Genomic DNA, 25,036 nt, shown 5'->3' on the forward strand with positions numbered 1-25,036 from the left:
TCAGGATTTAGGATGGAGGCTGTGCTTTGTTCAATGTTTTGAGGTGAAAGCACATATTCCTATTTTATTTCTTAAATGTGTTTTCCTTCTAGACATGGCTTTATCTCTAGACATGGCTTTATCTTTGTTCCATTTGCCCCATAGCACCGATAATAAAAGCTGCATGATAATAGAGCAAGACCTGTGCATTTCTATGGTCCCACAATAGCTACTTGTCTTTGTTTTCTTTTCCAGGGCTCAGTAATTATTAAACCAACCTCACACTTAGAAAAAGTTATGGAATTTCACACTTTATGTTTACATATCAAAGGTTAATCTTTAAACCAGGGTTTGTTATCATTTCTTAAGCTTCTTGTTTTCTTAATATGACTGATTTCTTTCTCTTGTTATTTAAAGGACATACCAGATAATTTATTAGGAAATAGGTTTCTTCTACAGTCAGTTTTATATCTTTGTTTAGTCATTCTTAACATCAAGAACCCTGCAAAAGCCTTGACTTACAGGCGTTTTTGTTGCCACATTTTGTTCTACTGGTGCTGCCTTGCCTTCACCACAGACAATGCAAAATCTGCAGAAATAGCTTTCTGCTCTTTAGTGGGTCCACCACTTCCCAAGTGTTCATTAAGTGTTCACATTCTTCTGAATAAGGTGTGCAAATAATATTATATGCTACATTTCAGCGTGAAGGAAATTATCCCTTCTTTTTACCATTTTTTTTGCTCAGATTATCTGCAATGAATTGGCTGGTTGGTTAGCAATATATATTACTGATGCTGGGCAGTCTCCCAGGGTTTGTTGGTGAGGTTCAGCTCTTGTTTTGTCTACTTGATTAGGAACTTCCTACTAAAAATCATAATGACAATTCACTCCCCCAGGCTTGAGAATTATCTTCAGGCTATCTGAAATCAGCATGTAGATTTCAAATTTTCCTGAGGTTTTTCAAAACGACTCTTTGAGCACAAGTGTGGGACTCTCTAGTTTGAGATGCGATCTCCAGGTGGTAATGCCCTTTGGAAGGCATTACCTGGGCTGGGTATGCAGCATCATCTGGAACTCAGGCCTCTTTGATGAATCTCAGGATAGGCACCCAAATTGCTGTACTTTTAGCTCTGGCATCAGTCTGCCAGTTGGCTTGGCTTGGACCTGTCTTTCTGCCACTGAGTTTTAGTTCCCCCCTTTATAACTTCTTTTTGTGCAATTCTTTTTTGATCTGCTGTTGAAATTATATGAAATTCAGTATTTTTTATCATGTAACTTTTTCCACTATATTTACATGTGCATGATTAGTCAATAAATCAGTCTGAAATTGATGATAAATAGTTACTGCTAGCTTATATTCCTGAGCACTGTAAAACAACAAATAGTTCAGGACTTGTTGGTATATTGTAATAGGCAATTATTTGCTAATGCAGCTAAATCAAACACTTGTCTGACCTCCACTGAGGCTGAACTTGACGTTAGCTGTAGGACTCCTCTCACCAAACTTTGCATATGTTATAGTGTCACTTTAGATTGCTTCTGCTGCAGATGAGAAAAGCCAAAACCCCTTGGGAGTAAACTTACTCCCTCTGTTTTTAGGAATAAAATATCCTCCATTATCTCTCTCTGAACTGCAGTGAGGGTTGGTTGCCTGACTTACACTGAAGTCCTAACCTGTAATGAACCACTGTAGATGACAGACATCTTATGCACTTAACTACAGCACACTGGGTGTCTGGCAGGTTTAGAAACATTTTCAAAGAAGATAAAGCCATTGAAGTAATCTTGGTTAGAAATAATGCTAAAACTTGAGTGTCATAAAAATGGTGTTAGGTATTTCATTTAGCAGTAAACTTATTTCCTAGAGATATAGGAACCAGTATGAAACAAATATTGGATTGTATAAAGAAACATTAAAGACTTGGTGAAGTCTTGGTGAAGCTTCAGTAGTTTGAACAATGAGGTGAAAAGAGTCTTTTGATTTAATCTGTGGCTGAAATAGGTTTCTTATCATAATTAAAGACATAATCTGTTGTCACCAGTACTTTCTAGGAGCTTTCCTAGAAAAAATTAAGGGCCCAGAAAAGTCAGAAGTGACCCATTTAAAACAGTTTTGTATTTTTATTTTTCCCAGTAATTTGTACAAAGCAAAATTCTGAAAAAAATCCTGAAATGTCCATGTAAATCTAGTGCTTCTCTCTGCCCCTGTGACCTTATTTCACATTATCAAGCAGAATCCCATCTCCCAGGGTAGCGGGAGAAGTGGCATTGGCTTGGATGTTTTGAAGCTGGCTTGTAGAATAAGCTGTAAAGGCACCAATTGGTGACGGGGAAATTTGAAGTACTCCATACGATTACAGTGACATTTGCTAGCATGTTCCAAGGAACTGGTCACCAGTCTCACTGAAATGCTTTTCTTCTCAATGGTATTCACACAGTTCTTTCACTCATTTCTTTGGCAGCTTGTACTCTTTCTTAATAAATAACAGGGTGATGATCGGTCATGTAGAATTCCTGTCCCCACTGAAATCCAAAGCTAAACTCACAGAGAATTCAGTGAAACAGCCAGCTTAGAATCTTTTTATTTTATGCTCTCCTTTGCTTGTTTAAATACTCCTAGTTTTCTTGTTGGAAATGGACTATCTTTTTTACCAGTGCTACAAACAATACATTGCTTTTCTGTTCCTAAATCAAAGTATGTTCTCCTATTTCCAAGAAAGATATTTTTCCATTTATTACCCATGACCATCCATCCATTTCTGAAAGAACAGCATCTCTCATTAAGACCCAAGATGATCAGATGGATTGGGACAGATGTTGTATTAAGTTTATACTGACAGAGTCTTGAACGTTCAAGTCCAGGTCTACATAGTCTAATGAAACTTCAGGTATGCAAAACCTGAAGTTATACCATGGAATGAAATATAGTTGCTTGCCCATGGCAACTGAAACAGAATGCTCTCATCCCTAGCAAAAGGTCCTTCTACCTCCTAAGAATTTGTTTTATGAAAGTAATTATTTCTGAAAGCCAGAACTGAGAAGAATGGAAGAAGTTTTTAAGATAAAAGTGCCAGATGTGCTTAGTGGTCAGATAGGAACTGCTGGACATGGGGGATTCCCAAGGCTTGTAATCACTGAGAGCCTTGCTCCCTGTATTGCCCATTGAGCAAATACTGGCAGATTGACAGAGTTACGATGATAATGGAAAAAATAGTAAGATCTTAAAAATCTGGGGCAATGGGTGTCCCAGAGTTGTTTCACTGCTAACAAAAATGCTGCATCTCATTTGTGAACCTACACAGTGTGCTGGTATGGCTGTCTCAGCCACAGGCAAAGGTGTGACCTAAACTGCATATTAAGAGAATATTACAATAATTGAGTTACAAGACAGAAAACTGCAGTGAGCCCTTTCATTGCCATTCTCACAGAGCTGCTTCTCTGCACTGTATGTACGGAGGTGCAGATACCTCACAGCCCCAGATGGACACAAGGAGCTTTGCCAAAAACACTCACTCAGCTATAGGAAGCGTAGAGGTCTACTCTACATCAGCCAGCAGAACTGTAGGTTTGTAAAGCAGATATCACTGGAAGATTTGCAGCTCTCAGGTCAGTGTGTACAAGAGTGCAGAATGCCATCTTCAAAGAGCAGTTGGAAGAGAAATAACAGGGAAATGGGAAAAAGGAAAAGCACAGTTTGAAAATAAACCTGAAAAGTGGGCTCACAGGACTGAGGAACTTTGTGGCTAATAAGGCGTTGACTTCAGTGGGAATAAAGCTATGACTGAAGAATCATAGACCAATGAGGGCTGGAAGGGACCCCCAAAGGTCTCCAGTCTGACCTCCTGAATCAAGCAGTGTCACTGTTAGAGACACAAAAGGACGAAGCAGGCAGCAAGAGGTCAAGCAGGAAAACTCTCTACTTTATTTTTTCTGACTCCAGATACATACAGTTTTACAAGAAGGCTAAGATTGGCTACACAGGTAGCCACCTCTTCGACCTCGTTAGTGAACATCATCATCAATCATCCTTCTCCTCCCAGAGGAGAAATATGTAAACAAAGTATATAAATCCTAAAAATATACATATTTTACTTGAAGCTGTGGGAGAACAAAATGCAAACAGGCAGGCAAACTTGAAGCAACAAAGCAGATTGTGTTGGAGCAGGCTTGCTCAGGCAGGGTTCTGATGATGATTCTCTGGGTGCCTCTTTCAATGTCCAGCCATCCCCATGGTAATTTTTTTTTCCTCACACTGAGTAGGAATTTGGTATTGTAGCTTACTTTCCTTATTGTACACTGCAATAAGACTCCCCTGTCAAGTCTTTTCTTCTTAAGAACACATGTAGTTCTGTCAGCCTCTCCTTGTGTGTCCTGTGCTCTGGACCCCTGGCCAACTTGGTGGCCCTGCATTGAATTCACCTCAGTGTGTCCTTGTCTGTCTTGTACTAGGAGTCCAAAACAGGCCACAGTCCTCCAGGCATGGTCTCATAAACAGAAGAAAACAAGAGCTATTTGCCTTAGCCTGCTGGCTACACTGCCTGCTAATACAGTCCAGCCTTTGATTGATCAGGGTGCACTGCTGATGTACTCATTTATTTATGTGCAAGTTCTGAGTTAGGACCCTCGGGACTTTTTCTGCAGAGTCAGTTTTAAGGTAGCAAGTTTTTGTCCAGCTTGTCCTGCTGCATGGACTTTTTACTTCGCAGACATGGGGCTTTTCATCTGATTTTGTTCTACTCCCTGAGGTTTCTCTCAGCCCAGTTTTCCAGCCTGCCCAGCAGTGTATTGGCAGTTCCCCTCAGTCTGGTATTGTGTGCAGACTTGCAGAGAGTATAAAGGAATGATATGCCAGAGTTCATTGAAACAGGTAACTTCTCACTGAAAAGTCTTCATGTCTTATGAGCAGGATGTGAGCAGTTGCAAGCACAGCTTCATGTTATGAGCTTATAAACAACTGGCAAAAATAACTCAAGGTCACTGCAGGTAGTTCTTTCCTGCAGAGTGAAGTCAGTACCACTTTATCACAAGCCCATCATTGGATGGAGCATTGGAGGACAAAAGTTTCAAAAATTCTACACTTTGGTCTGTGTTCCAGGATGGATCACATTGAAGTGTATGGACTGGGTGGGGGGAGATGGTGTATCATACATTTGGGACAGCTCAACGACTTGAGGCAGTATTTAACTGTAGAAGTAGATTTCACAATCTTAGTACAGGAGAGGAGTTTTATTTTCCTTTAGCTGGTCTCTCCATCACATGATGTCACAGCTGCATGATCTGTGTAACATGTCCAGACTATTCATTTTAGTCTTAACAGTTTCATTTTTGCTACCTGTTGGTTTTATTCACCAAGCTTTTAACCCTTGGGATGTTACCAGAACTACCACATTGTTCCCATACTGTGTGTTCACAGCCACACTTCTCAGTATTTTCTTTCCTTTGGTGGAAGATTGTGGGAGCCCAGTAGCAATTCCCAAATCCCTAAAAAGTGATCAACAATTATTGTTCTCTAAGTGCTTAATAGGGAGATTAAGACGGGCCACCAGGTGTTTACACAATAACACTTGGTAGCGTGGAAATTCAGCTCTCACTATTACAAGGCATAAGGGGGGTAAATGCCTACTCTTGGAGAAACCAGCAATTATTTTGATGCTTGTATTACAGCTCATTTTCTCTAGTAGATTGGGCAGTTCTGTGATTTCTTAACTTTACATACCCTGATAGGGATTTGTCTCTGTTTATAGTAGCGTGATTGAACTGTAACCGCGAGATCGGTTTCTGTTAAAGGTGGTTTTGTTGCACGATGCAAAGCTGCATTTTTAGTCCGTCCCTTTGTATCTAACATGGCATATTTGTATACAGCAACAATGGAAGGGAGCTATGCTTCACACTGAAGCTTTGAAATAAATGATAGTGAAATAGCTTAGGAACAGCACAAATGCTCTTCTGTAACAAATCATATCATTCACTGTGTCTCTTTTTTTTCTGTTCCAGGAGGTTGGAAGCATTATCGGAAAGGTCAGAAAATAACTTTATTTATATTCATGTCAAACTACTGTGTATCAGTTCTCTTTTCTCAGCCCAGGCTAACGGGTTTTTTTATGTTTCGTTAACAGAAAGGTGAGACAGTGAAGAAGATGAGGGAGGAGGTAAGACAAGCTTTGATGTCTTTACTTGCCTTCCTTTCCAGCTCAGAGAACAGTGAGTTCAGCACGTGCAGACCCATGCTGCCATCAAGTGGGCAGATCGTTTAACATCCCCGTTCTTTGCCAGCGGTGAGGTATAAATATGCTGGCCTAAATTAAACATTGCTGTTAATGTAACCTCCTTATCGCTGCAGCAGTCTGGAGTCTTTCATTCCCATAGCGATGTGCCTGCTGCTGCCTTATCTTGGGAACAGCTCACAGCATGGTTCTATGCATCAGACCCTCTGTATCTTTCATTAACGTGCCAGCATCAGTCCTGCACATGATCAGGCTTGACCTCCTGGTAGAGTTTCCAAAAATCTGAAACCAGGCATTAGACTGATGCACGTAACTTTGAGGGTAGACACGAGATTCGGCAGAGCCGGAGCCTGACGTGCATAAGCCAGAGCATTTCTCTGCCATGTCTTGGCAAAGCCTTAGCTTTTCCTCATTTTGCAGCTGTGACTAGGATGTGGGCAGGGTAGACCTGCACACCTGCCATCTGCATCCTTTGAAAAGGCTGAAGACACAACAGGACACTGCATAAACCTCAGCCTCCCCAGTGTCTGCAGGCTTCCTTCCCTGCCACAGAGCCAGTTGTGCTATGTTCAGAGGAGCGTGCTCAGGTGGAGGCTACAGACCCACACTGGTCCTGCAAGGCAGCACATCCTGCCTGGAGATCCATGTAGTTTTTCTGCTTTGAAGCAACTGCTGAAAGTATAAGTCAAAAACAAATCCTACTGTTTAAAACTTTCAGAGTGCAGTGTATAAAGGATGCCTCAAGAAAAGTCAGTTTGGCTCTAGTAAAGCTGCAGTACATTATTATGTCAGCTGCTTTGTTGTTTTCTACTCTGATATAAGGTCTGTGGCAGGGAAATGTCAAAGTATTTTAGTAAAGAAAATTGCAGACATCCATCTTTAAATATACGCAATAGGGATTTCATTGTCAGGCTGACTGAGTTCTGAGTTCCTTTTTTGATGACATGTTTTCACCCATTTTCACACATTTGCTAAGACTTAAAGAAAAAAAGGTAAGAAAAAAATGTTTCTGGTGGACTAGGTAAACTTAACAGTTGATTAAATACATTTTAGTTTAATTATTAATTATGATCATGAGTAGATACCTTTGTATATAAATTATATGCACAAAAGGGAAGCCATCACTTGAGAGTGCTCCTGACTTCTGAGTGAAACATCTTAGAGAATACCTATGACCCTTGGTCTGTCTTTCAAGATGAATATCAAATGCTCTTCTTCCAGTCCTGGAACCCTGCTGTCATGTATATCTGGTCAGGAGACACTTTATTTTTTCTGGGTATTTTTTAAAAATAATGGCATTTTATGCATCTTTATATCAGCATAGGACTAAGAGGCTGTATCTCCACATGATAACTTGGTCCCTCTTTAAATTACTGCCTTCTTCAGTACTTCTTTAAAAGCAAAATGCAACTTTTATTTTGACTTTCCCTGGCAGATGTGGCAGGGTGCACATCACCTTTATGGTGTGAAATGTAGCTCTGTCTTTGGGAAAATGTCAGAGACAATTCTGTCATTGAGGAAATGTCAGGTGCAACTTCAGGCCTAAAGAAAAGTACAGAACCCTCAGTTCTATGCCCAGGTCTGTGGCAGGAAAATTTTTCTATCAGTAGTGTTGAGCCTTGGTTTTTTTCATGTTGTGGGGGGGGTGCTGTCATATGGGGAAACACAGTCTCTTGCAGTAGTAGTCTCTAGCAGCATGTGTGAATAAGGGCTGAGACACAGCTCATCAACAGCTTTGTGGTGACCCTGCAGGCAAAGGGCCAGACTAACCCAGCGTGTCTCACATTTGCTTCAGGCCCTGGTCCCCAAGAAGGTCAGTGCCTGTGGGTGAGTTGAGGCTCCAGAGACTTGTTAGGCTGCATTTACACATTTCCAAGGCTGAAACTGCAGAGAATGCATAGGGTGGCTCTTACCTGAACTGAATTTGATCATTGCCTACACTAAAGATCCTCTTAAATATTTATTTAAAATATATATAAATTTCTAAATACATAAAACAACCTGGTTGAGATGTTTACTCTACACTGCCACAGTGGCATAAAGAGGACTGAGTATACTTGAGAGCCAGTCTGGCTTCTCTACGAGCCTTCTGGTTTTCTAACTCCATCCAACAGGCTCCTTGCCCTATGGACACAGTACTGTTGGTGTTTCCTGTATCTATCCCTACTCCTTTAAAGGGATGCTCAGTGCCTATTGACTGGCTGCCTTCATATGAGGCACATCTACAAGGAGCCTTCTCCCCAGTGCAAAGCAAGACCCCAGTAGAGAGGCAGAGAGGCCAAGCCCCACCTTTGGGGCTCCAAACCAGAGAGGTGCATCGTGCCTAGGAAATGCTGGTGCTCCCTGGAGACAACCACCTTCTCTTAAATTCTGCAGCTCCAGTCCTACTTAAGGTTAATCCTGCAAGAAGGAAGGGAAAAGATTTGATTATGCAATTATTTGCAACTTTGAGTTACAGAGGTACGATTTGCATACTGCAAAGAAGGCTGCATAAGTATTTATCCAGACAGGATCCGGCTTCCCGCAGTTACAAGAATTTTTGGAATTTGATCAGTTTATGCTGAAATTATATGATGTTGGGGCTGCAGTTGTAGGGGAGGGAATTAGATGCCTCAAGGTATTCCTTCTCCAACTATATCCCTAATCCTCCTTAGTTTGCTCCCTGGGAAGTATAACTTTGAAAATATTTCTTCCTTTTGACAGAGTGGTGCTCGAATCAATATTTCAGAAGGCACTTGTCCAGAGAGAATTGTGACAATAACAGGCCCAACAGATGCAATTTTTAAAGCTTTTTCTATGATTGCACTAAAATTTGAAGAGGTAAGCAAATAATTTTTTTCTCTCTTCAAGCTGAAATACAAACACTTTGAATTTTCTCATGTTTGCTTTAATGTTAAATAGGATTTGTTTAATGTTCTATTTAATAGCAATGAAAGTGGTTATATTTTTATAAATGCTTTTGGCAGCAATGCTGAAGAAAAATAATGGGTCAATTTACAAGATGTTTGATCATTTCTTTTGCTTTTTGGAGGCTTCAGGGAAAAGCAATTGCTTCTATTAATCAGTGCTAATAGTAGGAAAAATGTCTTGGAAAAATTCTATTCCCATTGTGGGTTTGATTTGAAAAGAATAATTGCCTAACTTTTAACTCAGTTTTTGTATGAATCCAGTTGGTATTTATGTAAACGTTATATATATCAAAATGAATATATAGCTCATTTTACTAGAAATTTTTTATTGTAAAAACAAACTATATGATTACCAATTGCCACATTTAAGCCTTGTCTTTTAAAACCAAATAAAGGCACTCAGAGTAAGTAAGGTAGGAGCACAATTCACTGTAGACTAAGTGTTCTGTGCAGATATGTATCTAAATTGCTGAGATTTCCTTCAGTTTCATCAACCAGCTGCAATTAGATATGGTCACCATTTTAATGGAGAACTTCACAGAAAAGGCAGCAGTGTACATAACGTGAACCCTCGCCACTCTGGAGAGGATTTAATTCCCTCTACTTTTGAAAATCATATGTCTAGTCCAAGCAACTCTTCTGTCCTCTCTGGAGGGGCAGATGCCCCTGCAGGAAGCAGCCCGCCTTCTCCTAAAGGAAGAGCTTGCAGACAGATAGACTGAGTCACCTGCAGCAGAAGCAAACGGCAGAGTCTCTCCAGAATGGACCAAACTAGAGGGATGTTAATCCCTTTCTTAAGAGTTCTTATTTCTCTAAGTCAGCAAGGTTACTCTCCACATCTCCTCACAGCACAGAGACATGGTGGGACTGATGAGAATTGTCAGCATGTACCTTTACTTACACATGGCAATTGTTCAACTTTAGAGCAGCATGACTAGAAGAGAGCTCATAAGTCACCAGATGCAGTTGTCTTCTAGAATCAACTGTATGTCTTGAACTTGCAACTTCACAGCATGATCAAAACCTAGTTGTTTTTGGTTTTTTTATTTCCTGATACTGGGTCCACAACTTCAGGTCTCTGATAATTAGACACCTTTTTGCTCCTCGCCTGAATTTATTTGTGAACAGTTCATGCAGCGTTGTTTCTATGCCAGCACTGGACATTAGTTTAGATAATTCTTGCCTTTCCATCCCTGAGGATTCCCTTTCTAGATATATATTTAGAAACTGCTTTTATCCCTGCACACCCTTGCTTTTGCCAGAGAGAGGGATCCAAGCACAGTCTTTCAGAGGATGCATTCCCCACCCCTCTCATGACTCTAGTAGTCCCTTTCCACCTTTTTCCAGTTACATTTTATGTTAAACGTCTGTGTTAATGTGGACACGTTGCAAATGAAGTTCCACAAAGGTTTATTTAACAGCATTAACAGTCCCCTGTCCTGCTTACCACGCTGTCATATCCTTGCCACTCCTGGAAGTGCCTCACCTCCTACTAGCGTAATGCTTTGCACACACCCGTGCTTTGCCTGGTGTCCCCCAGCTCCTGCTCAGGTGCTTTCACCTCTTCAGTCTTGGCAAACACACCTGTCAGGCTCCAGACAAATGAACTTTTTTTTTAATACTGCAAGTGTTAATCCCATTTTTATTTATTCAGTCCTTCATGGGGTTTCAGATGTTCCTTTGTGATATTCCAAACTTTCAGTATGTTGATAAAATGTCTTAGTTTTGTGGCATGGCACATTTTATAAGAATGTTTGGGGGGAGGGTGTTACGTTTTTAGTTTTTTCTTTATGTTTCTGTTAGGGTTTTTTTATATTTTTAGGTTTTTCAGTTGTTAATACAATACTAATGATATTGAGGTTTAAGCATGCAGAACCACACAAGTAATTCTGTCTAACCCAATTTCAAAACCTCCTGTTTTATCTCTTTCTCCTCCTAATCTCCTGCCCATCATGGACCCATCCCTGTTTCTTCTAGTTTAAGAGGTTACTTGATGTACAGTGCCATACCCTTCAGTCCAGAGAATCCTGGAGAGAGCAGTGTCTCTGCTCTCTACAGGAAAAACATGTTCCTCATCCTGTAAAATGCTGAGAGAATCATTAGCACAGATAATCCCTGCCAGTTCCCACCAAAATGAGTACCCAGTGGAAACAATGCTGCATTTTTCATACAAACATCAAACACTGCAGAGCATAAGATCTCCAGCTCACCACCCAACACGACATAGTCTTTGAAAGTGCTGCAGGTAGCAATATGCAAAGAAAGCTGAAATTCAGGCATCTGGCTGGATTTTGTGCTTATTTGCACTTGAAGGTTTTAGAGGGTAGCCTGGGCTCTTCATGTGAGCATTAGCAAAGGAGTATTGGCACTCCCTGAAGATTGAGTACTTCTCTGAAATATCTTTATTTAGTTTTAACATAATTGATTTGTGGTATATTTAAAAGAACAGCAGTAAAGAAATATGTATTTGTAATACATATTGTATATATAATACACAATATATATAAACAGTTAGATTTCCTATAAATCTTCCTGCCAATAAAATGAGGTAACTGTAGCGCTCTGAAGGCAAAATAAAGTGCTATTTCAAAAATTACAAATGAGCTAGCTACCAAGCACTGTTTTTCATGCATATCTTTTTGCTGGTGATTTCTTCAGCCATTTTAAAAAAATTCACTCCAGCTCTTGTTATTGTAGCTATGTTGAAACAGAAGAAAAAAGATGCATTGTGAGAAAGCTGCTTTGAGGGATCTTTTTGGTGTTATTTATGCATGCCCACATGAAGACCTTGGACCCTTAATTTCCACTCTACAGCTGTATACCTGAAGATAAGCAGGTCTAGGAAGTCCTAGAATGCCTTTCTTATGTTAGTAAAAAATTTAAAGTGTGTCAAATAGATAGAAAAATGAAAAGGTTGTTTGTCTTGTGGTTGCTCTGTAGCCTTATATAACTCTGCTTTGACAGCCTTCCTAATGGAAGTTGCTTTTCTAGCAGTCTTCTGATGAATTTACAAGCTAAGAAGTTATTTACATAAATACCTGAAGTGTTCACTTCAGGGGAGAGAGTTGTTAGAAAATGACACTAACCCAGGCAGACCCTGGAATTTTAGGAGTGGACATTTTAGCACAGTCATTTTTGGACTGGAGGCTGAGACCCAAGAAATGCAGCTGTAACTTCACTGGTGAGTGGGGCAGCTCTAGCTTTGCTTGTAAGTCTGCATATGGTACTTAAGCACATGGTACTTAGGCACTGGAATAACCAGCAGGCACAGCTTGGTAATCAGACCTTCTCCAGATAAATAAGAAAAAGATTTTTGGAAACCTTGTTCCTCTATAAACATCTATGAAGAACTTGCTCAGCTCTAGGAGGAAGGAAAAAAGGAAGGTGTTAAAGTAATCAGGGTGATGCCTTTCTGAAAAACATTAATTCTTGCCAGTACAACTGTGGTTGGTCCTTTAGTGGTCATTTCCAAGTGAGGAGCCACCTCACAGAATCCTCCTTGCTGTGAAAATTGGACAGTTTAACATTTCCTTTGAAACTGGAAAAGAAGAATTTTGGTATGTTTTTTCCCTTGGAGGTTTGGTAGATTTCTGAGCTGCCAGGTTAGCTTGTCTTGGGAAGTCTCATGTGCTATGACCCTAGGATGCCAAGAGCTAGGGACACTGCTGGCTCTTCAGCACTTCCAGGCTCCCAGTTAGCCTGTCGTGGATGAGGGGCAGCCCACCAAGCAGGGAGAGAGCCACACAACATCCAGCTGTAGTGTCTGCCAGAGCCCTGAAGAAATGGGTGTATTGCCACAAAAATTTAGAGATTAAATAATTAGGAATCTCCCAGTTTGAAGGATGAGTGTTCTGTGGGAAAGTCTCCAGCCATCACTACTTAGAAGCCTGCAGTTCTGAAGGGGATTTTTTTTCTATTTATTTCTCCTTTGCCATGTTTTTAAGCTGGAATAATTCCTGTATGCACTCCATGCTGCTGAGCCTCCGTGTTTAGATTTTGCTCTTCTTAAACAATGAGAACAAAACAAAGAGAACAGTGGCTTCCAGTTCCTGCAAAGTGCTTTTGAAGGCAGAAAGTTCAGTGAAGGCTTTGAGGCTAGGCTGCATATGATATGGAAGTAGGAGACATTATTAAGTTTCGTGCTGTGTGGCTGAAGAGGATTATTCAGCTACAGATTCCTCCACCTGACACAAACAGTGATACAGTGAGATGGCATCTTGCAGATGAAAAATCGGCCTAACTTTATCTCAGATACATGGGTACTGCAAAATTCTGTTATCCCTCTGGCTTTATTTTGGATTGCAGTCTCTCACTGACAGAGCCACTAAACAGAATGTGAGTTACTACTGGCTGGCAGAGGAATGATTTGATAGCTGCCACATGCAGCAATGCCTTGTTCCATTCGAGATTTTATTTTCTTCTCATTTAAGTTAATTAAGGTCATACCAAGCCTTATCTTGGATGGAAGAATGCTGCCATCACAACTGGGTAGGAATCAGTGCTGATGTCACCAGGCTCCCACACTGGTTCAGTGAGATATGTAGAGTTGCTTGCAGTGCTGAATAGTTTTGTTGTTTGTTGGTTTTTTAATGATTTGGAGGTCCTGATTACACAATATAGGCACTTTTTTTTTTTAATTATAGTCTTTATAACTGTAGGAAATCACATTAGTTCTGTCTGCTGGAGCTCTTGTTGCATCATAAATGACTTAAGAGAAAATGCATGTTTTCTCATTCCTGTCCTAATCTTTTGGTAACATTCCTGTGGAGAGTATAATAGCTGTGCCATGCCACCTCACAGATGAGTCTTCTCAGCTCATAGCTAGTGTTACCAAAACACTCTGAGATTCTCATGACTTGTTGGTCAGCTGCAGTGCAACTTGTGGCTATTTATTTTTTCATCCTAAGTTCCCTCAAAGCATGCCACTTCCCACTGAGTGGGAAGATAAGCTTTATCTTTTTCTCTGTGATGAAGTCTTTAGAGGGATTGTTTTTTCTTGCCTACAAGATTTTGAACAAAAAACAAAATATACTTAAAACAATTTAAACCTTGCAACAAGTAGTGTATTGAAGTGCTTATGGGAGTTTGTAATTTAGTCTCATTGGATAGTGGGATACATGGATGTATGTTACATTACCTGGACACAGGCAATTACAATTCTGCCGAGCTTTTTGTACTCTGGTTGTATAACCACAATGGAAAAGATTTTAGAAATGGTATAGTGTTACAAATATTTATAGACCTGCTACAAAAGAGAAGTTAAATCTAGAGGGCTGCAGAAGACATCAAAATCATCTTATTTTCTCTGCTTCAGATTATTCACATGTTCTTTGTCATTCCTGTTTTTACCGTTTTCTTTGAATCAAATCTGGGAAGAGACATGTGAAATGTAGAGACGTATTACACAGTGTAAATTTTCTAACTGAGGCGGTGAAAAAGAGACCAAAACAGACCGAAACAGGTTTTGGAAGCCTGTTAATCTGAAAGCCTCTTTGCCTTTTCCATCTGTTTTGGCTGATCTAATGGCAGACATCACCTCCTCCTAGTCCTGCCCTCTGGTCTCAGAGCACAGATCTTGCAATGCCAGACATCAGACGGGTTCCTCTGGCACAAGCTGCTTCATGCTTACAGTGTGTCACCAGCAGAGCTGTGGTGGGCTTTCCTTACCACCAAAGCCAGCCAGCTGGTTGCACACTCCCAGGTCTCCACAGACAGCCTGGGCATTTGCTCTGAGCCCCTCAGTGCTCAGCAGGAGTGACAAATCCCCCGCTAATACTCGCTGATGCTCTGATTACAGGACATAAACGCTTCGATGACAAACAGCTCTGTGACAAGCAAACCGCCCGTAACACTGCGGCTCGTCGTCCCAGCAAGTCAGTGTGGATCCCTTATAGGAAAAGGAGGTTCTAAAATCAAAGAAATCAGGGAGGTAAGTCTTGGGACATGTGTGGGGGACATTGGCCAGCTCAGCATCCTACTGCAGTGTGCCCTGCCAGCATCACCCACTGCACTTTGCTGATCACGCTTACATGAGCATGTGTCAGCTGAAAAACCTGGAAAAGCCTTGCTCTGGGAGAAACAAGGGGTCCAACACAGCTGGACTTGTACTTTCCTTGACACCAAAGTCCATGTGTGAAATAGAGAGACAGCTTTACAATGTATAAAGTCTTTCATGCACAGTTAAGCAAAGCAACAGTGATAAATGGCTCTTCAAGTTTCTCTTCCAGTAGACTCCTGCCCAGCAATACTCAAGGGACCCCAAGTCAAAGAGTTGCAGCCATTTCCAGATTAGTTACTACTTCTACAGTCAGAGAAAAGCCCAAGTACCACTGGGGATTCCAGGCTAGGTGGTCTACTTTCTAGAAAAGTGTGATTTTCATACTTCCCTGTTTCTCCTTAATGTCACTGGGCCACAGGTGAGCTGATCTGATGCGTTCCAAACACATGCAGAATTTATTTTTAGTCTGGACTTTAGCTAAAGGTATTCATTCGGTGTGCCACAAGCCACTGTTTTATCTAACCAAAAAATGCAAAAAGTACCATGCAATGCCTGTTTTAACTCTTCCATGCATGATTGTAACAATACAGCACATGCCAAGCCAAGGATGTGGTGTTTGTAATCACTCATACAAGAAAATCAGGTACATGCTCAGTTATATAGAGGAAATCTGAATAGGACATTTCAGAAAAATGGATTGTTATTCTGGAGGAAGTGACATTATTCCTTCTAAATTTGAATTCATTCCAACATGGGATAAAGTTTTTAATACTAAGATAACACGTTGATCCATTTTTTAATTTGCCTATGTAAAGACAAAAGGCTTTTGACAGGTTCTACAAAGTTGAAACTCTATTTTTTTAATCTAAAATGTTGATTCAAGACATGATTTAAGGAGCTTTTAAGCTGATTTCTTAGTTGTGTTAAAATAGGAGCAGGCATGAGTGTGAACTGTGTGGTAGTGATTGCTTACCTCTAGATTTTACAGTTGTCCATACTTTAGATTTACATTAAATATTGATGACTTCACTCAGAGCACTGTGGGAATGTGCTCAGGACATAGGTTTTTAAAGGTGAGATTGGGCTGCTGGTTAAATGAAGTGACTGAAGTGATTATCCTGGTAAGCATAGTTTCAGAAGCAATTGTCGATGGCCTGGTACAAGGAAGTGAAGGGATAGTGTTTGGCCAAATAGGTGTTTTGATAAGGCAAATGTAGCGAGAAATCATACTGCACATCTTCCCAAGCATAAGGGTAATAATGGACAAAATATTACTTGTTTCTTGCCACTGATATATGACCAAAGTCAGGGAATAAACAAGATTAGCACTGGGAGTAAATGCATAAATGACTCTGTTATTTGGCAGTCTTTTTGTGCTGAATGTACAGATACCCAGGAATGTAGGGTAAAAAGCAAATATGAGGAAAGGGGGAAATCAAGGAGCATCCAGCTCAAGATGTGGTCTAATTTCATCATCACACAACACCCTGAGCAGTTGCAAAAGGAGAGGTCTTTTGTGTTCAGCCATGCACCCAGAAACAACATGTAGGGCTGCAGTACTATTTTTGAGATAAGATTGTGAAAAAAAAAAAAAAGAAAACAAAAGCATGAGGTATTGATCAAATTAGGGTGAAATTCCAAAGTCTGTTATGAGGTATGGAATTGATACTTTGCCCTTAAACAGCACTGGTGAACAGAAGATGAAATCAGTACATTAATCCATCTTTGGAAGGAAATATAACACATGAGTTGTGTATAACTAGCAGGAAAACAAATTAACTCCTTGCTGACTGATGCAAAGTCAATGGCTATTGAAAAAACTTGCATTTTGAAGCCCAAATACTGCATTGCAATAACAGTCAGGAATAAATCTTTTGTTCAATATGTTAAAGAGCGTAGTCGACATCAAATGCCTGGGTTTTTCTCTATTGACTGAAAAGGTCTTCTGTGTTTATATAATAATGTCAAGGGCTGTTTTGGCCTCCTGTATTTTCTTGTTTCTTTGTTTTGTTTTGGTTGTTTTTTTTTAACTAAGACACACTAGTGCCAAAATCAAATATAAAAAATGGGAAAAAAAAAAAGTGGCTCATTACTTTCTAGAGTTCATTAATGAGCTAAAATTTGATGATATGCATATATTTAATCAACACTAATTATGATTTAGAAGTGCTTCTGTACCATATAGCATAAGGAAGCCCCGAATTTCAACAAGAGACACAAGTCAGCTATCAGTAGATTAAAGAGCCATTTATCAGTAGATTAAAGAGCATCTTGTTTGATTAGCTAAGCTTGTTCAATTATTAGGGTTTTTTTCTTTTTTTTTTTTTTTTTTTTTTTTTTTATTATTGAAGAGTACTTCATTTCACCCTTTCCACTTTTTAGTCAGCATTGCAACTGTCTTTGGTTAAAATGCTTCTCCTGAAGTTCAGGTCACAGTTTGATGTACTAATGTCCCTAGGGTGGTAGCATTGGCAAACGTGCTTGAGCAGCCGAATCCATGTCCAGGTTAGGAGTCTCCGCATATGCTCTACCACGTCCAGCAAAGAAAAGACAAAAAGTTTAGGGCTGCACCCCCTCTGCTGTATCAGTGAATGTCTGGAGAGGTGCCACTGCCTGCATGGCAGTGACAGTGTCTTTGCTCTGTCTCTGCTGAAGTCCACAGGAGCCCAGGTGCAGGTGGCAGGGGACATGCTGCCCAACTCAACGGAGCGCGCGGTGACCATATCCGGCACTCCCGATGCCATCATCCAGTGTGTGAAGCAGATCTGCGTGGTGATGCTGGAGGTAAGCGGGTGCCCAGCATGTCCCTTCTCACTCAGGAGACACTCAAACATATTATTAATAATTGTCAATTGCCATGGGTTCCCCTGAGGTGCTGCCTGCCCTTCCTGTGCCAGGGATTTTCAGAGCCTCTGTAAACTCGGCCTTTCCTGGTGTTCGAGAGCCTCTCGCAGCAAGGTTGAGCAGTCAAAGGCTGTCATGACTTTGTCAAACTACAACCAGGTCCAGCACAGAGCTGCAGTCATTCTGAAAGAAACACATTTTATTCTCATGTAGAATAGGGCAGAAAACATTCAGGTCTTGTTTAAAATAGAAATAATTCTGACCAGCCAGGACTTTTTGCTTCTTTAGGGTCTGGTCATTGCATAAGATCAGGAAGTTTCACTTTTATGGAAGTTTTTTAGGCCTTAGATTAAGCAATACACAAAATAAATTTATATAAAAATCTGGGCATTTTAACCCATGCTGAAAAGGCCAATTATTTCCAAACCATTGACCATTTTCAAAACTGTGCCCTTGTTTCCTGAAGTGCCTTAACGTGCTTAATGAAGCTTCATAGCTTCATCTGACAGTGGCAGTAATGAAACCATAGGTGTCACCATTGCCTGTTTAGGCCATGCATTCAAGTCCTCAGCTCTTCCCTTGAATCCCAGACAGGAGACCTCTACCATGCTTTGGTCTGATCGGAGTGGAGGGCAGGATGGGCTGGGCTGGGTTATCTGCATGCCTTGGTTGTCTGAGATGACCAATATTTTTAAAAAGAGACATCTTTTTAATACAAGCTCTGCTTCTTTCTGCATTTTGACTGCTTTGTGTTTTTGTCTGCAGTCCCCACCCAAAGGTGCCACCATCCCCTACCGTCCCAAACCTGCCTCTGCACCTATCATTTTTGCAGGTGGCCAGGTAAGAGCAGACACCATTTTGGCTTCAGCTGGAAACCACACCGTCCTGGCCCAGCCTCAGCCAGCGCCTGTTAGTTTTCAACTTTTACTCTTTCTTGCCTGGTATAGTATTGATGTGCCTTGTCTACCGTGTGTGCTTACAGTTTGCAGGACAGGAGAGCACTGCATTGCAAACTTTACACCAAATTGTGACCATCTGGTATTTTACCAAGATTTAACATTAACTTCTGTAATTAAATAATTACAGTTAATTTAACATTGACTTCTGTAATAAATCTGCCCTTCTGCAGATTGAGAGGTGTCCCAATGAGGAGCTCATTGAGTGAGACAGCCCAGCTTATTGTAGTGGTTGGGGTTTTTTTTCTTCACTTTCAGGTTCACTAGCAGTATAAGCAGTTTTGTCAATTTTCAGTGATGATGAAACAGTGAGATATTTCTGCTAATGAAAAGTGTCATTTTTCTCTCATAGTTTTCATACTTTTTGGGACCAAATGGTGTGTTTTGCAGTAAGGATTTACACACATATAATTTCCACTGCATGTAGTCCGTCGAGACCAAGTAGCAATGGAATTCCAAGGTGGATGGAACTGCTTTACATGTAGAGTTTCCCAGCCATGGTGTGGAGCAGCCTGATTGATAACAGAAGAACAGCATTCCTGTTTCTTTTTTTATGTAAGGAAGTTTTGATGATTCCCCCTTCACCTTAAGCTGCATCAGCCGGGATTCTCATCTGCCGTTAAAAACCCACATGCAGTTGGTTCTTCTGTGTCTTTTAGTAATGTCTGAAATGGGTCTGCCAGCATGTGACAGAGGCATAGCAGGAATGCTTTGCACCATTTGCACCTGCATCCATTGCAGGGGGAATGCAGCTTTCACTGAAGAGCCAGTGATGAACAGAGCTGATAAATACATGGCAGGGACACAAGGGGACCTGTGTAGCCACTAAGCTTCGAACAGTGACGGAGGAGTGAGATGCTGCAAGCCCTGCCTAACTCAAGAAGAAATCGACCCCATAAACCCAGCCTAGAAGAAGGCAGACATCTCTCTACTCAGGATTAACATATGTAAAACCTCTCTGGCAGTAAGGCGCCCCTACCCAACCAGATCTTTTTCCCAATGTGATGCCAGGGTCTCTTTTTAAGCAATTTCCCCATTACCTGCAGGGTGGGACATCTGCAGGCAGGCTCCCCCTCCCATTCCATCAGCCTATCCGAGGTCATCACCCTGTCACAGGGTGTGTCCCACCTCGGGCAATTTGGAGGTCATATGAGAAGCTGGGTATGGAGCTCCTGGTGAGGCTGAGTGCCCAAGGTGCTGCTGGCATTGTTAATGTGATGACCCGCGCCACCACAATCTGCTGGTGTATAAGGAAGCTCCTGCACCTCCCAAGCATGTGCCAAAATGTTTCTGACAGCCCTTGTAATGAACTGTCTCCGATTTTTTTTTTTTTGTCTCAGAGTTTTACCTTCTACTCTGTAATAATTTGTTCCGATGTATATCCAGATTTTCATAATCTGGATGTAGTAGCTTTCATCATGCTCAAGACTTCTCTGTTACTTGTTGTCATCAAAATAAGAAATCTGCTTCCTTAGTGACCAAAGCTGAATTGAAATGTAAAATAATGTGCCAGAAACTGGTCTATGACTGAAAGTTCAGAATTATTTACTCCATATGTGTCAGTTTACACTGCAGTGCTTTCCTTTAAGAAATATGTGTGTGTGTACATATATATGCAGCAGCCCAATGTTGTAATTGCCACTACCTTCAAAGACTGTATATGATTACTCAAAAGCATTGAAACTGTTGCTAGAGGGTGCTGAGCAGTTTGTATAAATAATTGAAAGTATCCTGTTTTCAGGTCTAAGAGCTCTTGTCATCTTCAGTTTTATCAGTTAAAAAAAGCGTTCTCACTTTTCTAATGCAACCTTGTTGATGTGAGAAGGAGTGTAAGAGGGAGACACCTTCTGTGTGCTTTGAAATTTTGTGTGCTCTGACTAAGCAGAATTTTTAAGAAAATCCTTAAGGCGTATTTGGACAACAGTATGGAAAGACATTTTAACCAAGGTTCCTAAGTGGAAAATTAATACCAAAAATAAAATTTTATTAGCATCGTTAGTTCCACTCAACTTTTCAGCTAAGCTATCAGAAGTTACTTTTCTATTCTAAATTACATCATGACTATCTTGAAATAATTTTCTTTGTTTAACACTTAGTAAAATAAGTAACATTAGCAAAATATAATATCTAGTTTTCCTTAAGAAGTTGGGGTTCTTCCACTCCAAGTATTGCTTTTAATTGTCTTGTGCTTCTTTGATACTGCATTGCATAACAAAACTAAAAGGAAACTGAACACTGCCCTGCTCTGCCTTTACTCTAATTTAGCATGTACAATGGTTAAATAGGAAATTTCTACTTCATGTGCTGCATTGGTGTTTAAGTGGGTACTCAGAGGGTGCAGCTGTGCTTTGTCTCTTACCAGTACGATGGTCTAAACTGAGGAAAAATGTGCAGGCCAGGTCATCCCTGCTGTTACTTACGTCAGTAGGGAAGTTGCCCTTGACTTAGATGGAAGCAGATCCATAGCCCATGTACTCAGTGAAACATTACAGGATAGAGGATAGATGTCTCATTAGACGCCTCTAATCAGGCTTGAGCTTAGCAAGCCCCAGCCCTCAGCCCCAAAAACACATGGTTCCCCTGACAAAGGGTAAAGGAGACAGAGACTGTTTTCTCAAGCTAAATCAATCAAGTGACCTTTTGGCAGCCTAAAGAATTTAAACCTGGGGGTTTTTTTTGGGTTTTTTTTTTTTTTTTTTTTTTTTTTTGGTGAGGGGAGAGGGGGTGTTTTGTTGTTGTTTTTTACTGGGGAAGAAAATTCAAGACCCATCTTGTCCATTCTGGTTCGATGATTTTCATGCACTGCCAAGCAACCAAATAAACCTGGTCTGAGCCCCGAATGTTCGTTGTTTTTGTCACTTCTCCAGGTTTTTTTGCTTTCTTCTATGTACACATGGAAGTATGAGGGAGCAGAATGATGAGTGAAGGAGTGACTTCTATTAGGTTTGCTGGTGACTTTCTTGTGATGGATTTTTGCTGGTTTGCAGACCACTGCTTGGAAAACAGCCACGTAAAAGACATTCTCTCAGCTGGGTTTGAAGCACGGCTGAGACCAGAAAAGACACTTGTGATCCAGCACAGATGCTCAGACACCAAAGTGTGGTTTCCAAACCCACTGTGTGCTCATGGACCCAGCTGTAAGCTCCCTGAAGCTGCCGCTGTGCTTGGCTAAGCACAGAGTCCTCCCCACCCCCCGCCACTCAGGTTGTCCTCATTTGGTGAAAGAGTTAAACAAGTTTTGCTTGCTTTAATACATGTTTCCTTTAGACCCACTGATGGCAGTGATCACTTGTTTATGTGGACTGGAACCTTTTCTTGTGATATATAACCCATCAGTGATGCCCATTCCCTGTAGATGCACATGCATGTTTGCCCATGAACATCCTGTAGAGCCTGGTACACACACTTCTCCCTGAAAACTGCTCATGTGCATAATGCTTGCCAGATTGTGGTCTGGCTTTATAACTAATTTAAAAACTAAATTAAATGTTTCTTCTCCAGAAGGGAAATTCTGCTGCAGAAATGTGCATCATGCAGTTGAGACATTAAAGGTTTTAATATCCGAACTCCATTAAATGAATTGTTTTATCATTTGCAGAGGATTCATTACTTTCTAAGAGGCCTTTTGTCAAATAAGCATTTTGCAAACTAAGCTAATCAGCTCTGTTCCTGTTTGTAATTCTCCCACTACAAATATTTATGTTATAATTTGTCCTTCTGCTTTCCTGCCTGTCTAAGCACAAGCACATTAAAATTTTTCTGACACGCCATTCCTTTCATACGTAATAGAAAATCATAAATTCTCTGCAGTTTGTTTTTTGTAGGTCTCTGCAGAGAGTTGAACCAGCAGGAGCAACAAAGGGCTGTGCTAACTGGTGCCAGGCATGCCACAATATCCCTCCTCACTCGTGTTTTTTTGTCCCCACACCTCACCCCAGTGCCTCCAGAAATGATGCCAGAAACTACATCCCTTTCACTGCCCTTGTGGTGCAGAGTGGCTGGATTTGGAGAGAGGATATTTGGCTTGTTGTGGAAGATAGGACTACCCACTGTGCTGGGGGTCTCCATGATGCTGCTGTCTCCAAACTGGCCTGTTGGCCCTGTGCCCAGGCTCTGCAGGACAGGCTGCCATCAGCACACGTGCTCACTGGCACAGCAGCCTGGGCATGAACTCCATGAGGTGCCCCAGGGCACACTGGTGCTGGCACTTGGCATCTGTGGCTGTCAGCAGCCAGACAAGGTGGCTCAAGGCTGGCTGGCACATGGCCCTGCACACGTGTGGCAGTCAGGAGCTGGAGGACAGGGCCAGGCATCCCCTGAGCAGGTCTGTCCCCACCTCATTGCACCTCTTGCTGCTGTACCATCAGCATGTCCCTAGGTGCACTGGTGTCACTGGCCACCCCCTGTGCTCCTTTACCCCTCAGTGTCCTCAGCTCTGCTCCCGGCAGACAGAGCTGGACTGAAGAGAAGTCCTGAGGGCCAAGACCATCAGAGCTCAGGCAGGGCACTTGGTGTTCTCTGCTTGCAAGGGGAACATGGCAGCCTGACAGAGACCTTTCTGTACTGTACCAAGGGTTATCAAGCAGCACAAGACAATTAAACCTCACTCAGTGTGGAAAGCAATGCAGGTGGCATTTGCTGGGGGGGAACATGTAGAGCTTTTCTGATGAGAGCAGGAATGCTGCTTGTCCCACCTGACTAACCCGTGTCTTAACTCTGCTTGTTGTTTCCAGGCATTCACGATTCAGGGGCAGTATGCCATCCCTCATCCAGACGTGAGTCCAGCACATGTAAATTATTCCCTTTTGTTCCTCTCCCCTCTTATTTGTTCTGGGCAGCATTTGCTTTCTACACTTAGCAATAAAGACACGGCCTAAGGACACCTTTCCTTACCAACACACTGTATAGCCAAGTGTTAGCCCAGCTGCATCTCCTATCTTGTGTAATAATTGCTAGAAAGTACAATGGCCCAAGAACAAATGACAGTTTTCTTAGTCTTTTTGCATGTGATATATTTGAGTTCTTTTAATATGTAATTCTACAGTAATTAGTTAATATTAACAATAGCCATTACATGTAATAACAGTAGAGATGTCATTTATAACCAGTTTGGTTTTTTTCTTTTCTTTTCTCTATGGTAGATTAGAATGAATGATTAAACCTTTTATTTTTCAATATAATTTTAATTAATCCAGTTTTAGAACACATAAGATGGTTTCTCTGCTCTGAAATAATTCCATTTGATTGGTTAGTTCTAATTTCCCATCCTGCCCTGCAGTTGACCAAGCTTCACCAGTTGGCTATGCAGCATCCCCCCTTTACTCCCCTTGGGCAGACCACCCCTGGTTTCCCTGGTACGTACCCATGACCCCCTGGGGATGTCCTTCTTCTTAACAGCTTTGTTTCCTGTGGTCATTACATCATTTTAATAATAAATGTGGTCAATGACCAGCAATCCTTCTGTTTTTACACTTTAATCTCTTTTCTTCCCTCCCATACCTCTGTTACAGTTGCTTTCATCATTACTAAAATGTGCTTTATTTGTTACTTTGATTAATCACAACTGCTTCATTTGTGCCCTTGGCTAAAAGCCCTGAGTTTCTTTTGTTCAATCCTCACAAAGTTATTGTGGACCATACAGTATGTACCAGTTGGTTCTGAGGGAAGTGCTTGGGTGTGCTTCTTGTCCCTGCTTTGATGACATGGATCAGAGAGAAGCAAACATGGGAAAACAGTTTGTACTCATGGCACAGAAACATTAGTTAAAGAAACTGTTGGCATGCTGAAAGTTGAATTCTTGTACAGCCAAATGTCTTGAGTGCATCTGTAATCATCACTGCTGGGACAAGTGCCTCACTTCCTACTAGATATAACACAGATATAGCTACAAAATGCTATGGAAATTTAGTTAAGGACTTAAAATTTGCTCCATACTTAATAAAGCTGAGGCTGAATTCTTGATTGAAGAGTGAGAAGTCACTTAAGCCTGCAAATGAACATTTTTATTGTGCTTCACAACATATATGCTTGGCATCAAAAAACTTCACAGAAGTGCATCTGTACTGGTACATGCTTTGTATGGCAAATAACATTTTATCACATACATCACAAATTCTGTGAGCAACT

The 25,036-nt window shown here is 41.1% G+C and overlaps 1 protein-coding gene across 18 annotated transcripts in view; it reads left to right on the plus strand.

The window, feature by feature from the left end:
* Positions 1–25,036, plus strand: part of LOC136366277 (poly(rC)-binding protein 3-like) — a 497,612-nt gene that overhangs the window by 444,338 nt on the left and 28,238 nt on the right. For 16 of the 18 annotated variants that reach the window (XM_066327277.1, XM_066327274.1, XM_066327290.1 and 13 more), the window contains 8 exons: positions 5,974–5,997; positions 6,096–6,128; positions 8,907–9,023; positions 14,910–15,041; positions 17,766–17,894; positions 18,720–18,863; positions 23,644–23,700; positions 24,189–24,264. In XM_066327277.1, coding sequence (XP_066183374.1) covers positions 5,974–5,997; positions 6,096–6,128; positions 8,907–9,023; positions 14,910–15,041; positions 17,766–17,894; positions 18,720–18,863; positions 23,644–23,700; positions 24,189–24,264 — 712 coding nt within the window. The remainder of the gene's footprint in view (positions 1–5,973; positions 5,998–6,095; positions 6,129–8,906; positions 9,024–14,909; positions 15,042–17,765; positions 17,895–18,719; positions 18,864–23,643; positions 23,701–24,188; positions 24,265–25,036) is intronic. The other 2 variants (XM_066327376.1, XM_066327341.1) reach the window with 1 other exon arrangement.

This window comes from Sylvia atricapilla, chromosome 1 (genome assembly GCF_009819655.1).
Source record: "Sylvia atricapilla isolate bSylAtr1 chromosome 1, bSylAtr1.pri, whole genome shotgun sequence".
NCBI classification, from domain to species: Eukaryota; Metazoa; Chordata; class Aves; order Passeriformes; family Sylviidae; genus Sylvia; species Sylvia atricapilla.